Source organism: Xenopus tropicalis, chromosome 1 (assembly GCF_000004195.4).
Source record: "Xenopus tropicalis strain Nigerian chromosome 1, UCB_Xtro_10.0, whole genome shotgun sequence".
NCBI lineage: Eukaryota > Metazoa > Chordata > Amphibia > Anura > Pipidae > Xenopus > Xenopus tropicalis.
In genome coordinates this window covers 16,200,339-16,217,441 of record NC_030677.2, presented here as the reverse complement: position 1 = coordinate 16,217,441, position 17,103 = coordinate 16,200,339, and the positions used below count along the sequence as shown (strand labels likewise).

The 17,103-nt window shown below is 43.4% G+C and overlaps 1 protein-coding gene across 14 annotated transcripts in view; it reads left to right on the top strand.

Moving 5' to 3' along the window:
- Positions 1-11,960, top strand: part of pced1a (PC-esterase domain containing 1A) — a 30,809-nt gene extending 18,849 nt beyond the window's left edge. For 5 of the 14 annotated variants that reach the window (XM_004911303.4, XM_004911309.4, XM_031900522.1 and 2 more), the window contains 10 exons: positions 637-732; positions 1,647-1,726; positions 2,128-2,360; positions 3,108-3,249; positions 3,456-3,681; positions 6,727-6,831; positions 8,405-8,476; positions 9,139-9,231; positions 9,648-9,740; positions 10,597-11,203. In XM_004911303.4, coding sequence (XP_004911360.2) covers positions 660-732; positions 1,647-1,726; positions 2,128-2,360; positions 3,108-3,249; positions 3,456-3,681; positions 6,727-6,831; positions 8,405-8,476; positions 9,139-9,231; positions 9,648-9,740; positions 10,597-10,811 — 1,332 coding nt within the window. In that variant the 5' untranslated portion in view covers positions 637-659 and the 3' untranslated portion in view covers positions 10,812-11,203. 14 annotated transcript variants of the gene reach the window in all.
- Positions 11,961-17,103: the final 5,143 nt, after the last annotated feature.

Sequence of the window (17,103 nt, the reverse complement as noted above, 5' to 3'; positions counted from 1 at the left end):
CTTATTGGGGCAGAACAGCCCTATTGGGTTTATTTAATGGTTAAATGATTCCCTTTTCTCTGTAATAATAAAACAGTACCTGTACTTGATCCCAACTAAGATATAATTACCCCTTATTGGGGGCAGAACAGCCCTATTGGGTTTATTTCATGGTTAAATGATTCCCTTTTCTCTGTAATAATAAAACAGTACCTGTACTTGATCCCAACTAAGATATAATTACCCCTTACAGAGAAAAGGGAATCATTTTTAAGAATTAGAATTATTTGCTTATAATGGAGTCTATGGGAGATGGACATTTTGTAATTCGGAACTTTCTGGATAACTGGTTTCTGGATAAGGGATCCCATACCTGTATTTGTGCAGGTATGGCTATATGATGTTTAGGGGATATTAATGCATGCATGTTTGGGGCCCACTCTGTATAAGCACCTGTGACCATGTAAGGGCTTCAGGACCCAGTTACACCTTGGCGTTGGTGTATACTTTCCAACATTACCAGAACTTTTCTAGCCATATTGGATATCGGGATTTAATTTTCCTTCAACTATTACATAATTCTGTATTAAGGCTATAAGGACATTCCTATTCCCTGCTGTATCTGCCCAGTACTAACCCCCGATTTTTCTGTTGCAGCTTCAGACCGGAGCCGGAGAGACATGAGCTGCTTTAGCACAGAACATGCACAGCAGCTGCTCCACAATAAGTATGTGGCGATCCTGGGGGACTCGAGTAAGTCCTTTCTTTGTTACCGACACTTTCTGCCTCCATCATGGGGATCCCCTAATGTTTTTAGTGTAATAAAGTAATTATTTTATTTTAGAGCTGTATTGTGCCGTGGATGTGCTGGTACGCTCGGGCCCTTTATGTTGCTGACCGGGGCCAATGATTGGATCGTCCCAATTTGCATCTGCAAAAGTTTTACATGTCTCAGATTGCAGGACTTTCCCTGATTTTTCCCTACTATTGTTTCATTCCAGCTGTCTGGATTCCGGGAGTCCTATCATCCCCCCAGTGTTATCACATGGCTGATTTATAACTTCCTACCCACAGTGTCCCACAGGCTAGGAGCTGTGGCATAGCCCCTCCTCCACTAGAGACCCCCGCTCTTTTATTTTATTTATTTTTTGGGTTTTCAAATTTAACAGAACACTAACAAATGAAATAAATTGATAAATTGAAATTAAATAATAATATAAAAAAAAAATAGAAGAAGGAAAGTGGAAAGAAAATAGAGATAAAGAAGAAAGAAGGGGAGTACAAGTTCAACCAAGAAATTGCCTGGCCATTTGTCATTACATCAGTCAGTCAGACATTCTTCTAAAACACATGGGCTATTAGTATCTGGCTTTAGAACCCATAGTAATAGACCCACATTTTAGCTTTCCCTTTGATCCAACCCCTGTCCAGCCTGCTGAGAGCCATAACCACAGCCGGGGTAAGGGGGTGTTATGTTATTACTGTTAGGCAGCTGCATATATGCCCTTTAATTCCTGCTGTGGCTCTGAAAGGGTTAAAGTGTATCCATCACTTTAGACACATTTTTATTTTATTTTTTTTCATCTCTTTTGTACTGTAGACCATAAGTCTGTAGCCAAACTTTGTAATGATACATATACAATATCCTTTTTATGTATATTTTCCAGTCCAGAGATCTGTTTATAAAGACCTTGTCAAGTTCCTTCAAGATGGAAACTTTCTGACTGAGCATCAGTTAAAATGCAAGGTAAAGTATTAGCTGTTCTGGGGCAAAGGGGTCCCTTATGACTGAGCTGAGCTGAACTGCAACTAAAAACTCCCCTTAAAGTCTTTAGGGCTCATTTACAAAGCTGGGTGCTATATGGAAGCTGGGGTACAGATAGCCATGTTTTTTTACACTCAATAAAACTTTTTTTACAATTGCTAACCAGTTGGCCCAAAGGCTAAACGGAAGGATACCAAATATATTGGTAGAGAATGCAGATATTGGCGTGCAAAGGTTCCTTATTGGACCACCTGGAGCGGTGACAGGCAGAAAATGGGTGCCAAAGTGCTCGCTGGTATAAGGATGGATGATAGATGTAAAGGGGGTGAAGGAATGCTAAGCACGTAAACGCTTGTGTAATAACACATATTCCACTTTTGCAGGGAGAGAAGACCTTTCTAAAGGATACGCTGATTGAGGGTGGCGTTCTAGAGGAGATGCACAATCGCGTCACCTACAGAGAAGTGCGTCAATACCGCACCAACCACCATCTTGTGCGCTTCTACTTCCTCACCCGAGCTTACTCTGACTACATGGAGAGCATCTTATCTGACTTTAAAGCTGACCAAAAGCCAGACGTGCTCATTATTAACTCCTGCATCTGGGATGTTAACAGGTGAGCCGTCTGCCCTATGTGAAAAACAGGACTTTGCCATTCATTTATACGCTATTCACTTGGGAGAAATATGGGCACATATGTCTTAGTTATACTAGCAACCTTCCCCTTAGGTAATTGAATTCAGTCTTGTCCAAGTACTTGCTAAAGTACAGAGCTTTGATTCAGGGTCAGACTGGGCCAGCGGGGCACCAGGAAAAAAACCTGGGGGGCCCTGCCGACCCAGACCCCCCACCAGTTCTCTGCCGCTCATCTACCTCCCCCTAACGTGCCAAAGAGAATTGTAATATACATATGCTGGAGGGGGGCTTTGGGCAGGTGATGGAAGTCTGTTGGGGTGGGCCTATTGGGCTGCAGCTCCAGTGGGCCCTGCACACCCCAGTCTAACCCTTTGCACTGTCTGCTCTTGGGCTGCTCTCCTTCCCATGGTCAGGCAGAGTAGGGCTTGATCACATCTGAGAAATATGTTTTACTGCTGCATTGATCTCTATGGGCAGCATAAAGCAGTTTTTCCCAGTTAAGGCTTACCCCATTGGACTTGTTCATGGTTTCCCTTGTCCCATAAAGTGCCACGTAATGGGGAAACCCCTTGGAACAGGGGCAGTATTAACAGCGATTGATAATCCATAGGAGTCATTTAGAACAAGAGCAGGAATTCAAAAGTGTTTTTTATTTTCTTTCTAATATGATATTGTGCAAGGGTGGGATGCAGGCCATTGGACAGACCTTTGCTTCTTCCCTTACCAGATACAATGATATACAACTTAAAGAGTACAAATCCAACCTGCAGACGCTGTTTAGACGCCTACATGAGGTTCTCACCCCTGAAAGTCTTATCATTTGGAACATGACCATGCCTGCGGGCTTCCGGGACACTGAGATGCCAGAGGTACAAGGGCATATTAGGAAGTCATTTATAAAGGTCACAGCAGGGCTGCTTTTTCCCTTGATCAGCAGGAGTAGATTAATATGCTTGAAAAGATTGCAGGCGTCATGGGTAATGCCATAGTCACGTGGATATCGGACTAACATTTATCTCTAGAGGCTTTGGGCTCTGCAGTGAGTTATAACAGACTATTATTGCCTCTCTTACAGTATGTGAGGTACAACATCCGATGGGATGTGATCGACGGCAACTTTTACGGTGCCACCTTTGCCAACCTGTACGACCTAGACGTAGTGGACATGCACTACCATTTCCGCTTGGAACTGCCCCACCGGTGCAAGGATGCTGTGCACTGGAACCAAATAGCACATCGCAAGTCCACGCAGATTCTGCTCACCCATATTGCGAAGGCTTGGGGAGTAGAAGTGCCACGAGGTAAGGTGCCCGTGATTTTTATATGTAAGATGTAAGCTTCTCTACAGCAGCCCAAAACAATTCCACGTCCCTCATTTCTTAATTTCTAATGGTCCTCCCTCATTGGCTAACCTCTACAGAGCTCTATTCTCTAATTTCTTATGGGCTGCTCTCTTTCCTATTATCAGGCAGGTGGTGGGGGGGCTGACAGGGATTTTCCGATATCACTGATCTTTACAAGCAGTAAGTAAAGCACTTTGTAAAAGATGAAGAACTGCCCCCAATCATCGGCGTACAAGAGCATTTGAATTTTTTTTAGCGAGGATGTATTATTTTACAGTCATTAATCATCTTGACATTTTGCAAGCATTAATCACCCTGTTTACCTGTCTTACCTTGACCCCTTGGTGGAACTTATATGGCTAATCGTTACATCTATGTTTTGTCTACATTTATCTTTAACCCTTTCCTTTGAAGCTAATTATCCCCCACGCTACTGTGTTGGAAGCGGTTTGCCATCTAGCAATTGCAGACATACGGGAGTCTCTTAAGCAATGCGCAAGCCTAAAGGCGGCCATACATGCTAAGATCCGCTCACTTGGCGAGTGGATCTTCTCACAATATCCCCACCTACGGGTGGGCGATATCGGGCTAATTTGGTCATTTGTCCCTGGGGCCAAACAATCGAATTAAATGACTGGTATAGGCGCAGTTGGCTCAGGGACCACATCAACGAGCCGATGCGGCCCCTGATCTGACTACATTTTTAAACCTGCCTGATCCATATCTGGGCGATTTCCGGCCGGATATCGGTCGGGCAGGCCCCTCGTTTCTGCCCTACACGGGCCGTCTAAGGGATCGATATGTATGGCCACCTTAAATCAAGTGGACTTGCCCTTAAGTGTAATGACAGACATGGTAAAAAAAATTTCCGTCTGCTGCCTTTTGCCCACCTGTGCAGCGTCTCATTTTGGGGCCAACCCCCCCCCCCCATACACTGAGAGGCAGATCCCATACCTGTAGGAGCTGTTGGAACAATGGGCGTATGTTTGAGAGTGACATTTACCTTAAAGGAGCTTTATAGAGCAGATCCCTGTCGGTTTAATGTGACCTGGTATCTATTTTTTTATTATTTTATGGTGTATATTCATGTCTGTAAGAAGCGTTTCATTCATTTGATTATGAGATGGGGCAATGTAACCACATTTGCATGTTTATTTCAAAAGTAGCCATGCAAATAACTCCCTTCCGCAGACTTTCCATTGGTTTATGGGCAGATGTCTGTGTTTTAATCCTTCTTGGTATGGATAAGATTAATCTGCATGTCCTAATGCAACCTTCCTGCATGCAAAAACTTCTAACCTTGCCTCAGTGTTTATAGATAGGGCAGTGAGCTGATATATTGCATTCCTAATGGCACATGGGGCTGATTCAGGCCAAAAATCAGTCCCTTTCCCTGTGCCTGCATCCTAAGCCATTGCGTCAGTCTAGGTGCAGGCACACAGAGCGGATTTTGGCACCAAAATGCACGAGTATGAATTTGGTTCTAAAAATCCCCATGGAGTGCCTGCGCCTGGGCTGCCACAGTTGCACAGGGAAAGCCTGATGCTAGTGTAGGGGCCTGCATTTATCTGCGTGCCAAGGATCTGCCCCGTGTGGCATTATTAGATTTAGTACAGTGTAAGGAAATACAGGTATGGGACCCGTTATCCAGAATGCTCATGAACTGGGGTTTTCCGGATAAGCTGTCTTTTCGTAATTCGGATCTCCTACCTCAAGGCTACAAAAAAAAAGTTTTATACAATTATTAAACCCAATAGGATTGTTTTGTCTCCTATGAGGATTAATTATATCTTAGTTGGGATCAAGTACAGGTACTGTTTTATTATTACAGAGAAAAGGGAATCATTTAACCATGAAATAAACCCAATAGGGCTGTTCTGCCCCCAATAAGGGGTAATTATATCTTAGTTGGGATCAAGTACAGGTACTGTTTTATTATTACAGAGAAAAGGGAATTATTTAAACCATTAAATAAACCAATAGGGCTGTTCTGCCCCAATAAGGGGTAATTATATCTTAGTTGGGATCAAGTACAGTTACTGTTTTATTATTACAGAGAAAAGGGAATCATTTAACCATTAAATAAACCCAATAGGGCTGTTCTGCCCCAATAAGGGGTAATATATTCTTAGTTGGGATCAAGTACAGGTACTGTTTTATATTACAGAGAAAAGGGAATCATTTAACCATTAAATAAACCCAATAGGGCTGTTCTGCCCCAATAAGGGTAATTATATCTTAGTGGGATCAAGTACAGGTACTGTTTATTATTACAGAGAAAAGGGAATCATTTAACCATTAAATAAACCCAATAGGGCTGTTCTGCCCCCAATAAGGGGTAATTATATCTTAGTTGGGATCAAGTACAGGTACTGTTTTATTATTACAGAGAAAAGGGAATCTTTTAACCATTAAATAAACCCAATAGGGCTGTTCTGCCCCAATAAGGGGTAATTATATCTTAGTTGGGATCAAGTACAGGTACTGTTTTATTATTACAGAGATAAAGGAAACCGTTTTTAACAATGTGAATTATTTGATTTAAATTGAATCTATGGGAGATGGCCTTTCTGTAATTCGGAACTTTCTGTTTAATGGGTTTCCAAATAAGGAGTCCAATACCTGTAATTCTATCTGCACTGAATATCTGTATGTTTTCACTTACACATGCAGTATAATGTGTATGCATTGTTTCTTCCATATTTATTTTGTTTTATACTTGTACATCTAGATGGGAGCTGCAATATTATTTCCCTTTGATAATACAGTATGAGGGTAATTTTGGGCTTTGCAGATTTCTTGCAAATCTAGTCCTGGGTTGAACTGGAATAACCTGCACTTTTCTAACTCTTTGGCTCATGTGTTTGACGCTCATGGGCCCTAACTCAGCTCTAACATACATGATCCCTACCCTATTTTCAAGGTCCAGTCAAGTAAAAGTCTGCAGTATTGGTGAATCTAATACATTAACCCTTCTGTACCTAACTCACCGTCTCCTGTCAGGTGCTAGCGTTAGTGGCGCTCCATCTCGTGTGGTCACGTGGCGAAGCGGCAATGCCGAGCCTTTTGAGAAAGACAGAGTTCTAGGAAGAGACAGCTGCCGCTGGGGTAGGGCTCAGTGTGTAGGAATCCATGGGGGTAGCACACTCCTATGCATGTCATTGTCACGGTTGGTCTTTACTTCACCACGTAACGTTGGCTGAACAGACAGATCCATTCGGATTAAGAACCAACATACAAAAAAAATAAAAATGGAACGATCACCGATTTCCAAGTACATATGGACAACCCACGTCGGCATTTATCCATTGATAAAGAGCTGGGCCACCAGGGCAGACACATACAGAACCTATTTTGTCTGTGGCCAACAGTGGTTTCCAGTATATTCCATCTAATTCCAGTCTCCATAATGGGTCTGTCTGTGTTTGGCCTTTTCCACTTGTTATTTTGTTCTTTTTGGTAATCACCGGGTGGGTATGGATTGGGTCCTACAAGGCTCCTGAGGGGTTGGTTCCTGAAGAAACTAAGTTATAAAGGGGTCGTTCACCTTTAAATTAACTTTTACTATGCCGTAGAGAGTGCTATTTAGAAACAAACTGCAACTGGTCTTCATTTTTTAGTTTGTGGTTTTTATATTACCTACCTTCTATATTCAGCAACTCTCCAATTTGGAAATTTAGCAGATAAAATTACCCTAGCAACCAGACAGTGGTTAGAATGAGAAACTAGAATATGAATAGGGGAGGGACTGGATACAAAGAAAAGCACAAATATTAAAGCTGTAGCCTCACAGAGCAATAGTTTTTTGGCTCAGGGGCCCCCATTTCAAAGCTGGAAAGAAGCAGAAGAGAAACCAACTCAAAAGTTGCTAAGAACTGGTCAATCTATAACGTACTAAAAGTTAACTTAAAGGTGAACCACCCCTTTAATGTTTCAGTATGTTCTACAACATGGATGCCCAAGAGGTTAATTATAGACAGTGCTGGGATCTAATGATCAGCAACTCACTATTTACTGGTAGATCACATACAGATACATAGATCGCTCTTCTGCCTACTCACCATTATTTGGATTTCAGGCAAAATATCTTAGAAAACAGGGACTGGTCATTTTAAGCACATTCAAGTGTTTCTTTCAGGGTAGTTTTTATGGCACTGTGAACTCAAGCCTAAAAAAGAACATTAGTAGAAATGTTATATATTATATACTGTACCAGCTCTTGGGTTCAGCAGCCCTATCATGGCAGTGGTCTAGGCCTTTAAAGCTGTTCAGCTCCCCATCTTGGGTCTTGTTAGGCCAGGGGCACTGCACATGCTCAGTGTGCTCAGAGAGCTGCTGGAACAAAGCTTAGGGCTTGTCAGAAATATTGGAACACTAGTAAAAAGTAGCAGCTTCAGAGGCCCAAATCTTCCCTGCTAAAGGGCTCCGGGGGCCCCGGGCAAGTACACAAGCACATAACATAATGTCTAGCATTTGTAGCCAATATATTTTTTAAGGTTTTACCCAGAAGACCCTGATGCAATCACTTTGCTAGCTGTAGAACCAATGTTGCTGGGCACCCCATGTTCTAGTGAATCATTGACTCAATGGTTTTTACACAACATAGGTGGCATCTTTCTCCTGTTTCTTCTGTATTGTATCTTCTGTTCTGTTGGCTGAGGTGAGCATCTTATTTCCACAGAGAAGGAGCCATTGCGTGGATACTGTCCTGGATACACCAGCTTTGATGAGCGTTCTAGGGACATTAGAGGAGGTCAGTTCCAGTGCTTATTTCTCAGTGTTGGACTGGGTGTGCCTCACACATGCGTGTTTGCATGTCCCTCTACCGTCTCTATCAGGGTGGAGGGTTCAGTTGCTCTCAGACTGTTCCCAGTGGGGAGTAGGCCTGGGTTGGGGGGGCACAATGGGTTTTTTTCCCTGTGCCCCACAGGCTCAGTCCAACCCTGTCCCTTTGCATTTAGGCTAATGCCAGACGAGGCATAGGGCTCTATGCCTCCTACATGTGCCTGCACCTGAATGAATGAGATACGCTGGGGTGCAGGCACATGTAGCCAAAATATGCAGAAAAACGTGAGAGTTTGAAAGTCTTGCGTTTTTATGCGTATTTTGGCTATATGTGCCTGCACCCGAGCATATTCCATTCATTCAGGTGCAGGCACATGTAGGAGGCGTAGGGTGATATATTCGGCTTGCCGAAAATATCCGCCCTACGCCTCGTCTGGCATCAGCCTTACAGTGAAGGTTGTGACTCTTCTATACGAACATGCAAAGCCACTAATTCATGAAACACCCATAGAGCTCCTGGATAAACGTTTATTCCCAGTCAGGTAACACATCTACTTGGGCATCACATGACTCCAGATGTTGCCTAAGTGGGGACCATCTTCCTACTCAGGTTTTCCTTTTTTTCTTTACCAGAATTTTCCTTTATCCCTGATAATCCATTAATGGTCGGTAATGGGATGCCGGGACCTGCCCCCTTTCATGGAAATTACCCCAAAGCACAAGGTAAAGGGAAAATGGTAGCCACTTAGGCAAGTAAATCCATTGAGCTGAGCTGTGGGCTGACTCTCTATACCCATTAAGCTTGGCTTGTTTGCTCAAGTATATGAGCAGGTCTGGACTGGGACTCCTATCAGTTGCACAGAGGCATAAACAGCCCCCAAGCAGCCCAGTAAATAGTGACTGCCTATGGCACCTTACAGCAGCCACTCTGGCATTTGCCAGAACCCACAAATTGCCAGTCCGGGCCTGTATGAGTTTCTTGGGCAATGCAGACAAGCACATATTGGGCCAGATTGAGTAGTCCTACAGGCTATAAGGCCTTCAAATAGATGTCTGGGTGTCCAGCCACACACAGCTGCAGATAGGCAGGTCAGATTCTTCCAATGGCCCGCTTCACAAGTCTTGTTCCCCCCCAACAGAACTGTCTTTTGTTACGGATACTCCTTTCATGGTGGACAACTTCGCCCCTGGATACATCAGCTTTGATGGCAATTGCCCTGACATGGAAGGAGGTGGGTTTTCTTGAAAAGAGGGTGTCTGCATTCCAAGGAACAGTAACACCAAAAAAAATAGAATTCAAGTAATTAAAATATAATGTACTGTTGCCCTGCAGCCACAAATTGGCTCATATTGTTGCACCAGTGCACTTACCCATAGTAACCAATATTTTATATTAATTTGTCTTTGTTTCAGGCCCCACTCCCTGCTGTGTAGCCCCTGGGACAGCCATTCAAAGGAGAAAAGGCGCAGGTTACTTAGCAGATAACCGATAAGCTCTGTTAAATACAATGGGGCTTTATCTGTTATCTGCTAAGTAACCTGTGCCTTTTCCCCTTTAATTGCTGCCCCGGGGCTACACAGCAGCTTTGGTTGTATAAACTATAGAAGGGTTTCAGTTGTACCAGTGCAGGGCAACGGTGCATTATACTTTAATATACTTACTTACATTTTTTTTGTGTTCCTTTAATACAAAGAGGGTGGGGTTTGGGGATGAGTCTGGTTGGTTGTAACGGGATGGGGCCACTTCCAATCAGGGGTTGTTATTTGCAGTGGCGTAACTTGGTCGTGCTGGGCCCCCCTGCAGAAAAAACTTATGAGAGGGCCCGGCATAACCAGTCCTTTCTCCCCCGGCCACCCCTCTGGCGGTGACTGCACCGGGGAGCTGGGACTAAGGTACAGCAGGTACCCTGCCCCCCCCCCCCCCCCCCCCCCCCACGGTCTGGTGTGTGTATATATAGTTACGCCACTGGTTATTTGTTATTAGATTGTACCTAATGTACTGTGTATAGATATAGAGATATAATAATCTGCCCTGAGAATGTTGATATCCCAGTTATCTGACGCTATCCATATCTTGTACCCTTACAGCCCCTCCAAGAGGCCCCTATCCTTTCCATGGAATGAATATGATGATGAACATTGCTCCGCACCCGCCGTTCCCACCCATGAACTTCGGTTACTTTCCCGACCACAAGCAGTTTGAAGATCAGCAGAGGCTTCCCATGAGGAGGCCGATCAAGCAGCGGGACGGGCGGATTCACCCCTATCGTATACCTACATCTTTTCCTTCTAGGATCTACTAATGGGGGGGCCACAGCCTGTGCCCACGACTACTGAGGAGCTTAAGCACTTTTATTGGGAACAGAAGGAGGGGTTTTGTTGCGTTTTTTTTTGTATTTTCTCCCCCACTGTGGGATTTATATTTGGAGAGGAGCCATAGATGAAGCTGTGATGGGATTTATCACTATGCATTAGGCCAATGTTTGAGACCCATGAAAGGTCAGCCTTATTAATACCAAAGAATTCCCATTCGTTACCTGGTTAAAGTGAGAGTGGCCTGAACCATTTGAACTCTATCGCTTACATTCACAGGGGTTTTTTGGAACACTTTTTTCACTTTGTTAAAGGGCAAGTCACGAGCACCATGAAGCCAGGGTTGTGCACTAATCCAGCTCTGTATCCTCTCCCCCCTATGAAGGTTCTCACTGCTGCAGGAATCAGTGGTGGCACTACAGTTTATTTCCCAGCATGGGGTGCAAGAGGAGCTAAAGCTTTTGGTTTCTGGGATCAGGGATGTCCGTTCCTGCGCATCCCACAGAGGAGATTTTTGCAACTGGAGGAGCAGCCTCTGCCGGCACATGGGGCAAGAAGAAGCATTCAGACTTGGTCGTTCCGCTGCTAAATGATGGCTGCTATTTTCATGTCGAGGAATCCTGGCAGGGCAGGAGCGTGTATAGGTTTGGGGTTGTTTTCTGTAATTTATTTTTGGTTATTGTTAAGTATGAAAAAAAAAACTTGCCGGTTGGTGTGTGCATTCACTTGTTGTACATATGCTGCCATTTATTATACATTATTTGTCCTTAATTATCCTTATGTACGGAACATGACATTCCTTATGAAGGAGCACGGAGCTGTGCCAACACAGGGGCCCTTTGTGCTGGTAACTAGGAGAAGCCATGTTGTACAGTCAGGGTACTGGATTTCTGTATCTCCAGCTATATAGTTAGGGGGTCGTACAGTTACAGTGTCAGCCCGATATGGGGGGGCTTTCAGGTTAAACGGAGATACGTTTATGTTTAAAATGTGAAGTTGCACTTTAGTGTTAATATATGTTCTCCTATTAAGAAACACTTTTTTTTTTTTAATTTCCCCCACCACTTGGTTGAAAGTACTCTATATTTGTCAGGTTTTTGTCCAGATTTCTTTTTGTTTAAATAAAGTTGTGAAAGATATATTTTGGTTATATGTTGCACCCTAAAAACACATGCCCCTTGTTTATATGTGCTCTGCTTGGCTGATGGGCTGTTTGCTTTCGTTGGTCATTAGCCAATCAGAGCAATGAAACTTGGACCCTACAAGGGGCAGGATGGGGGGGAAGGGGCAGTGTTGATGGGTAGGCCACTCAAACCCTAAGGGCCAGGGGTACTTGCAGGTTCTTGGTAAGTATTGCTGGGCTGGGGGCAGTTTTGGGGGGACTTTTGGCCCCAAACATTTTGTCATTACTAATGCGGACACTTTCCTATGGATTTTCAAAGGAACGTGTCAGTATCGCTTTAACGGTTGAACCAACCCAGAGTGCAGAGATAACTGCCAGGCCAATGACTTGGATCTTTCAGCTGCAAATAGTTGTTCTTGCTGAGCCCATCTCCCCGGGGGGCAGCCCCAGACTTTAGGAAGCAGACCCTGCAACTGCTGGGGGGCTCGAATGTATAAAGGGCCCAGTAGGACCCTGACTGGTAGGTCTGGTTACCCCACTGCATAACAACAGTCTGCTCTTTATTTTTATCACAGGAAGCAGAATAGGAAGTGATTCTGTAACCAGCGGATGTTGGGTTAAATGCGCCCCCGGTCATCATTACACTGTGCAATCAGCCAGGAGTTACACACAAATATCCATTTTCCTTACCCCAAACCAGAGCGGAGGTAGTTTTACTTTGTGACCTAGAATACCTTGTTATGGACTCCCAAGACAAAGCTCTTCAGAATAACTGAGCGTTTATTAGACAGACAGAAATAGGCAGTCTCGGGAAGCTGTCTCACTAACATACGTCTGCAATGCAACACATGATATGAGGGGGCTTCAGGTAACACAAGGGTGGTCTGTATATTTTATATGCACCTGAAAGTGCAGCAACTGTTTCCATAAAAGGTAAAAACCATCTCCTCGTAGAAACATAAAAGATTGTAATCATTCCCCTTGGTATTAGCTCAGTGTAGGGCTTCCTGTGTGATGCGGAACCCAGCATATTGTGGTTTATTGTCGCTTGGTGCAAAGGGGCGAATGTGCCAGACGCTGCCCAGTCTCGCTCTGCTGTGTGCTCACACTGTGACACTTCTACTATTCAGGCTTTTCTTAGCCTTTTATTTTACTGTTGAGCACTTATAACCCCCCTAGCCTTGGGTTGTCATTATTAGGAGACACTAATTAGGGGCTATTGGTCTGATATTGGGGAGGTGTCCCCAGCACCATCAGTGGGGGTCTCATCATGTATTATGACCACCAGAATGTTACCTTATATAACAAGGCTCATTAATAAGGTTCTCAGTTCTGTATTTAGACCCCCCCCCCCCCACCAGATTGCGGAAGTGGTGCCAGATTTCTGCAGAAACTTTCTGGCTGGGGCTGGGGAGATTTTTACTTTTGAAAAAAAAAGAAAATCTATTATATAGGCACCCAAGTGTCCACCCCCCATGTGGCCCTGGTGTCTCAAGCAAGAGCGTAGGAGTGCTGTGCCTGCAATGATTGGCCAGCCCAGAGGATTGCGGGCCCTGAACCAATATTGTCAGCAGCTTACATAGATGATGGCCCTCAAGTTCTAATGAGAAACATGTATTGATTTTCCAGATAATTTTATGTACAACATATATATGTGTGTGTATATATATATATATATATATATATATTTTTTTTTTATTATTGTAGACCATACCATCAACCTGTGTTTTTACCTACTTGGTCCCACTACCCAATCCAACCTGTAACAGCTACAGCTTTATCTGAAACCCTGCCCTCTACCTGCCATAAAACTAGAAGTTGGCAAGTAAAAAAAAAAAAGTAAATGAAGAATATTTTGCAACACGTGACATGACCTGCACCCATACCCAAATCCATACTTCCTACCTGTGACCTGACTAGTATCTGCACTCTGACCTGCTGCAGGGATCTACGCTATGATCTAGTTACACCAATTTCTGAAATCCATTTTGTTGATTTCATTAGCGGCTTGAACTGCAGTAACTGTAGTACCTCAATTGTACCACTATGTGGCAGTCAAATACCATATGAACCCCTGCTATTACCCTGACTGCAGCCCTTCTCTGACCCACAGCCTTTGCTCTAACACACTGCTCCCAGGCTCAGACACAAGGACCAAACCAGGAGTAGTTTCCCATTTTCAAGAAATAACAAAAACAATAGGCAAATGTATATTTTTATGAAAGCTATATATTTCTGGTAATATGTGTCATGGTATTATCCCAAAAAGAAATGCTGCCATTTTAATCCGCACCCTCTCGCTTGTAATGGCGCAAGGAGTATTTTGGCCACCACAGGCCACCATCAGGGGGAGCTAGGGTGCTGGGCCCGGTGCATTCTGCTTCACAGGGGGGCCTGGGCGTGTCGCAAAAGTTACGCAAATTGCGTAAGTGCCATATAAAGATACAGCAACTCTTACGCAACTTCTGCAAAAACTTGCCTAGAACGTAAGTAACTTGTGTATCAAGCAAAAAGCAACGCAGAGAAGCTTCTCAGGGACGAACCCCACTGACCAACAATGAGTTAAAACCCTAAGATTAATCCCACTGCCCCCAATGAGTTAAAACCCTAAAATTAATCCCACTGCCCCCAATGAGTTAAAACCCTAAGATTAATCCCACTGCCCCCAATGAGTTAAAACCCTAAGATTAATCCCACTGCCCCCAATGAGTTAAAACCCTAAAATTAATCCCACTGCCCCCCAATGAGTTAAAACCCTAAGATTAATCTCAGTGGCCCCCAATGAACTGACTGACCAATTAGCTCATTAATTAGTCACTACTCTTATTTAGTATCTTTCCAAGTGAAATTATTTCATTTTCCCACTGCAGCAACATGAAAATATGTTTTCCAATGTGAACTAGAAAAATTACAAATAGTACAAAAGCCACTGAGGGTTGGGCCCCACCCTGAATGACATGTGAGTGAGACACCGTTATGGCTCCAATGCACCCTTGGCCGGCAGTAAGCTCAGCACAGGCGCCACTACCCCACATTCAGAGGAGGAGGGGCTAGACATTCCAGCTTTGCTACTATGGGGATTTCCATAGGCTGGCTGCCTTCCAGTTCATATACACTGTATATGTACTCCCACGTGACTCACACATGCACTGGGTCTTGGGACTGTATGGGAACCACCAGTCATGCCAGTCTGGCTTGACTTCTAATATCCTTATCATTTACAGTAGGGGGTACATTATCCCTTATAATACATGAGTGATATCCCTGTATAACTCAGCCTGCAGCCTTGTGCCTTTATATGGTCACAGAACCCCTCAGTGACTGCTAATATCCTTATCATTTACAGTAGGGGGTACATTATCCCTTATAATACATTAGTGATACTCAGAGTTCCCTGTATAACTCAGCCTGCAGCCTTGTGCCTTTATATGGGCACATAACCCCTCAGTGACTGCTAATATCCTTATCATTTACAGTAGGGGGTACATTATCCCTTATAATACACGAGTGATACTCAGAGTTCCCTGTATAACTCAGCCTGCAGCCTTGTGCCTTTATATGGGCACAGAACCCCTCAGTGACTGCTAATATCCTTATCATTTACAGTACGGGGTACATTATCCCTTATAATACATGAGTGATACTCAGAGTTCCCTGTATAACTCAGCCTGCAGCCTTGTGCCTTTATATGGGCACAGAACCCCTCAGTGACTGCTAATATCCTTATCATTTACAGTAGGGGGTACATTATCCCTTATAATACACGAGTGATACTCAGAGTTCCCTGTATAACTCAGCCTGCAGCCTTGTGCCTTTATATGGGCACAGAACCCCTCAGTGACTGCTAATATCCTTATCATTTACAGTAGGGGGTACATTATCCCTTATAATACATGAGTGATACTCAGAGTTCCCTGTATAACTCAGCCTGCAGCCTTGTGCCTATATATGGGCACAGAACCCCTCAGTGACTGCTAACATGGGCGTCCGCAGAAAATTTTCCAAGGGGGGGCAAGTAAGCTAGCATCATCCTGCAACAGATAAATATATATATATATTTTTTTTTTTTGCAGTATGATACTAGGGGAGGCTAAATATGGCCCATACACAGACTGACCTACAGCTAATGTGACACTTAGTGGATTCACTGCTGACGTAAAAAGTTAACCTCCCAACTACCTCTTGCCGTTCCCACTGACTCCCAGGGATACTGTACAAAAGTGCGGGTGGGGGTGCTTTTTTTTTTACCCTAAAATGTTTAGTATTAGTAGTAAAAGTATTCATACGCGCATTTCTGTTAGGGGATCTGCAAACATTTGTGTTTGGGGATCAGTTAGCTTAAAGGGGTAGTTCGCATTCGAATTCACTTTTATTTTTAATGGTTTTTCAGTTATTTAGCTTTTTGTTCAGCAGCTCTCCATTTGGTATTTCAGCAGCTATCTGGTTGCTAGGGTCTTATTTACCCTAGCAACCAGGTAGTGATTTAAACAAGAGATGGGAATATGAATAGTTAAGGGGCCTACTTGGAAAAATAAGACAAAATTATAATAATAATAAAATTGTAGCCTCGCAGAGCAATATTTTTTGGCCCCCATTTGAAATCTGTATAGAGGCAGAAGAGAAAGGCAAATTATTCAAAAAAATTAATTAGGAAGACCAATTGCAAAGTTGCTAGGAATAGGCCATTTTATAACATACTAAAGGTTAACTTAAAAGTGAACCACCCCTTTAGATGTGTTTATGTTAGTTTTATAGCAAGAAAGGCAGTGGGTACTGACTCCCCATTATATACAGTGAGACGCAGTCCGTATTTACAAACCCAGCACATTATATGCCATGAGGAGCAGTGGGTACTGATGGCAGATATTCAGGCACTGGCACTATAACACTGGCACTGATACACAACATTGGCCCCACTGTAACTTACTATAAATGAACAAAACAATGACAAAAAAAAAAAAAAAATAGTAAGTGCAAAAAACAACAACACATATATAAACACACAATGAGCTTTTTCAGAGGGAAAGAGTTAACTTACCCTCCATGTGTTAGGGTAGGGGATAGATTATAAATTAAACAATTTAATGTCAGCTAGTGATTCTTTAGAACTGTATAGTACCTGTGGGATGAAAACTGCAGCAAAAGTTGAGAGTTGGTTC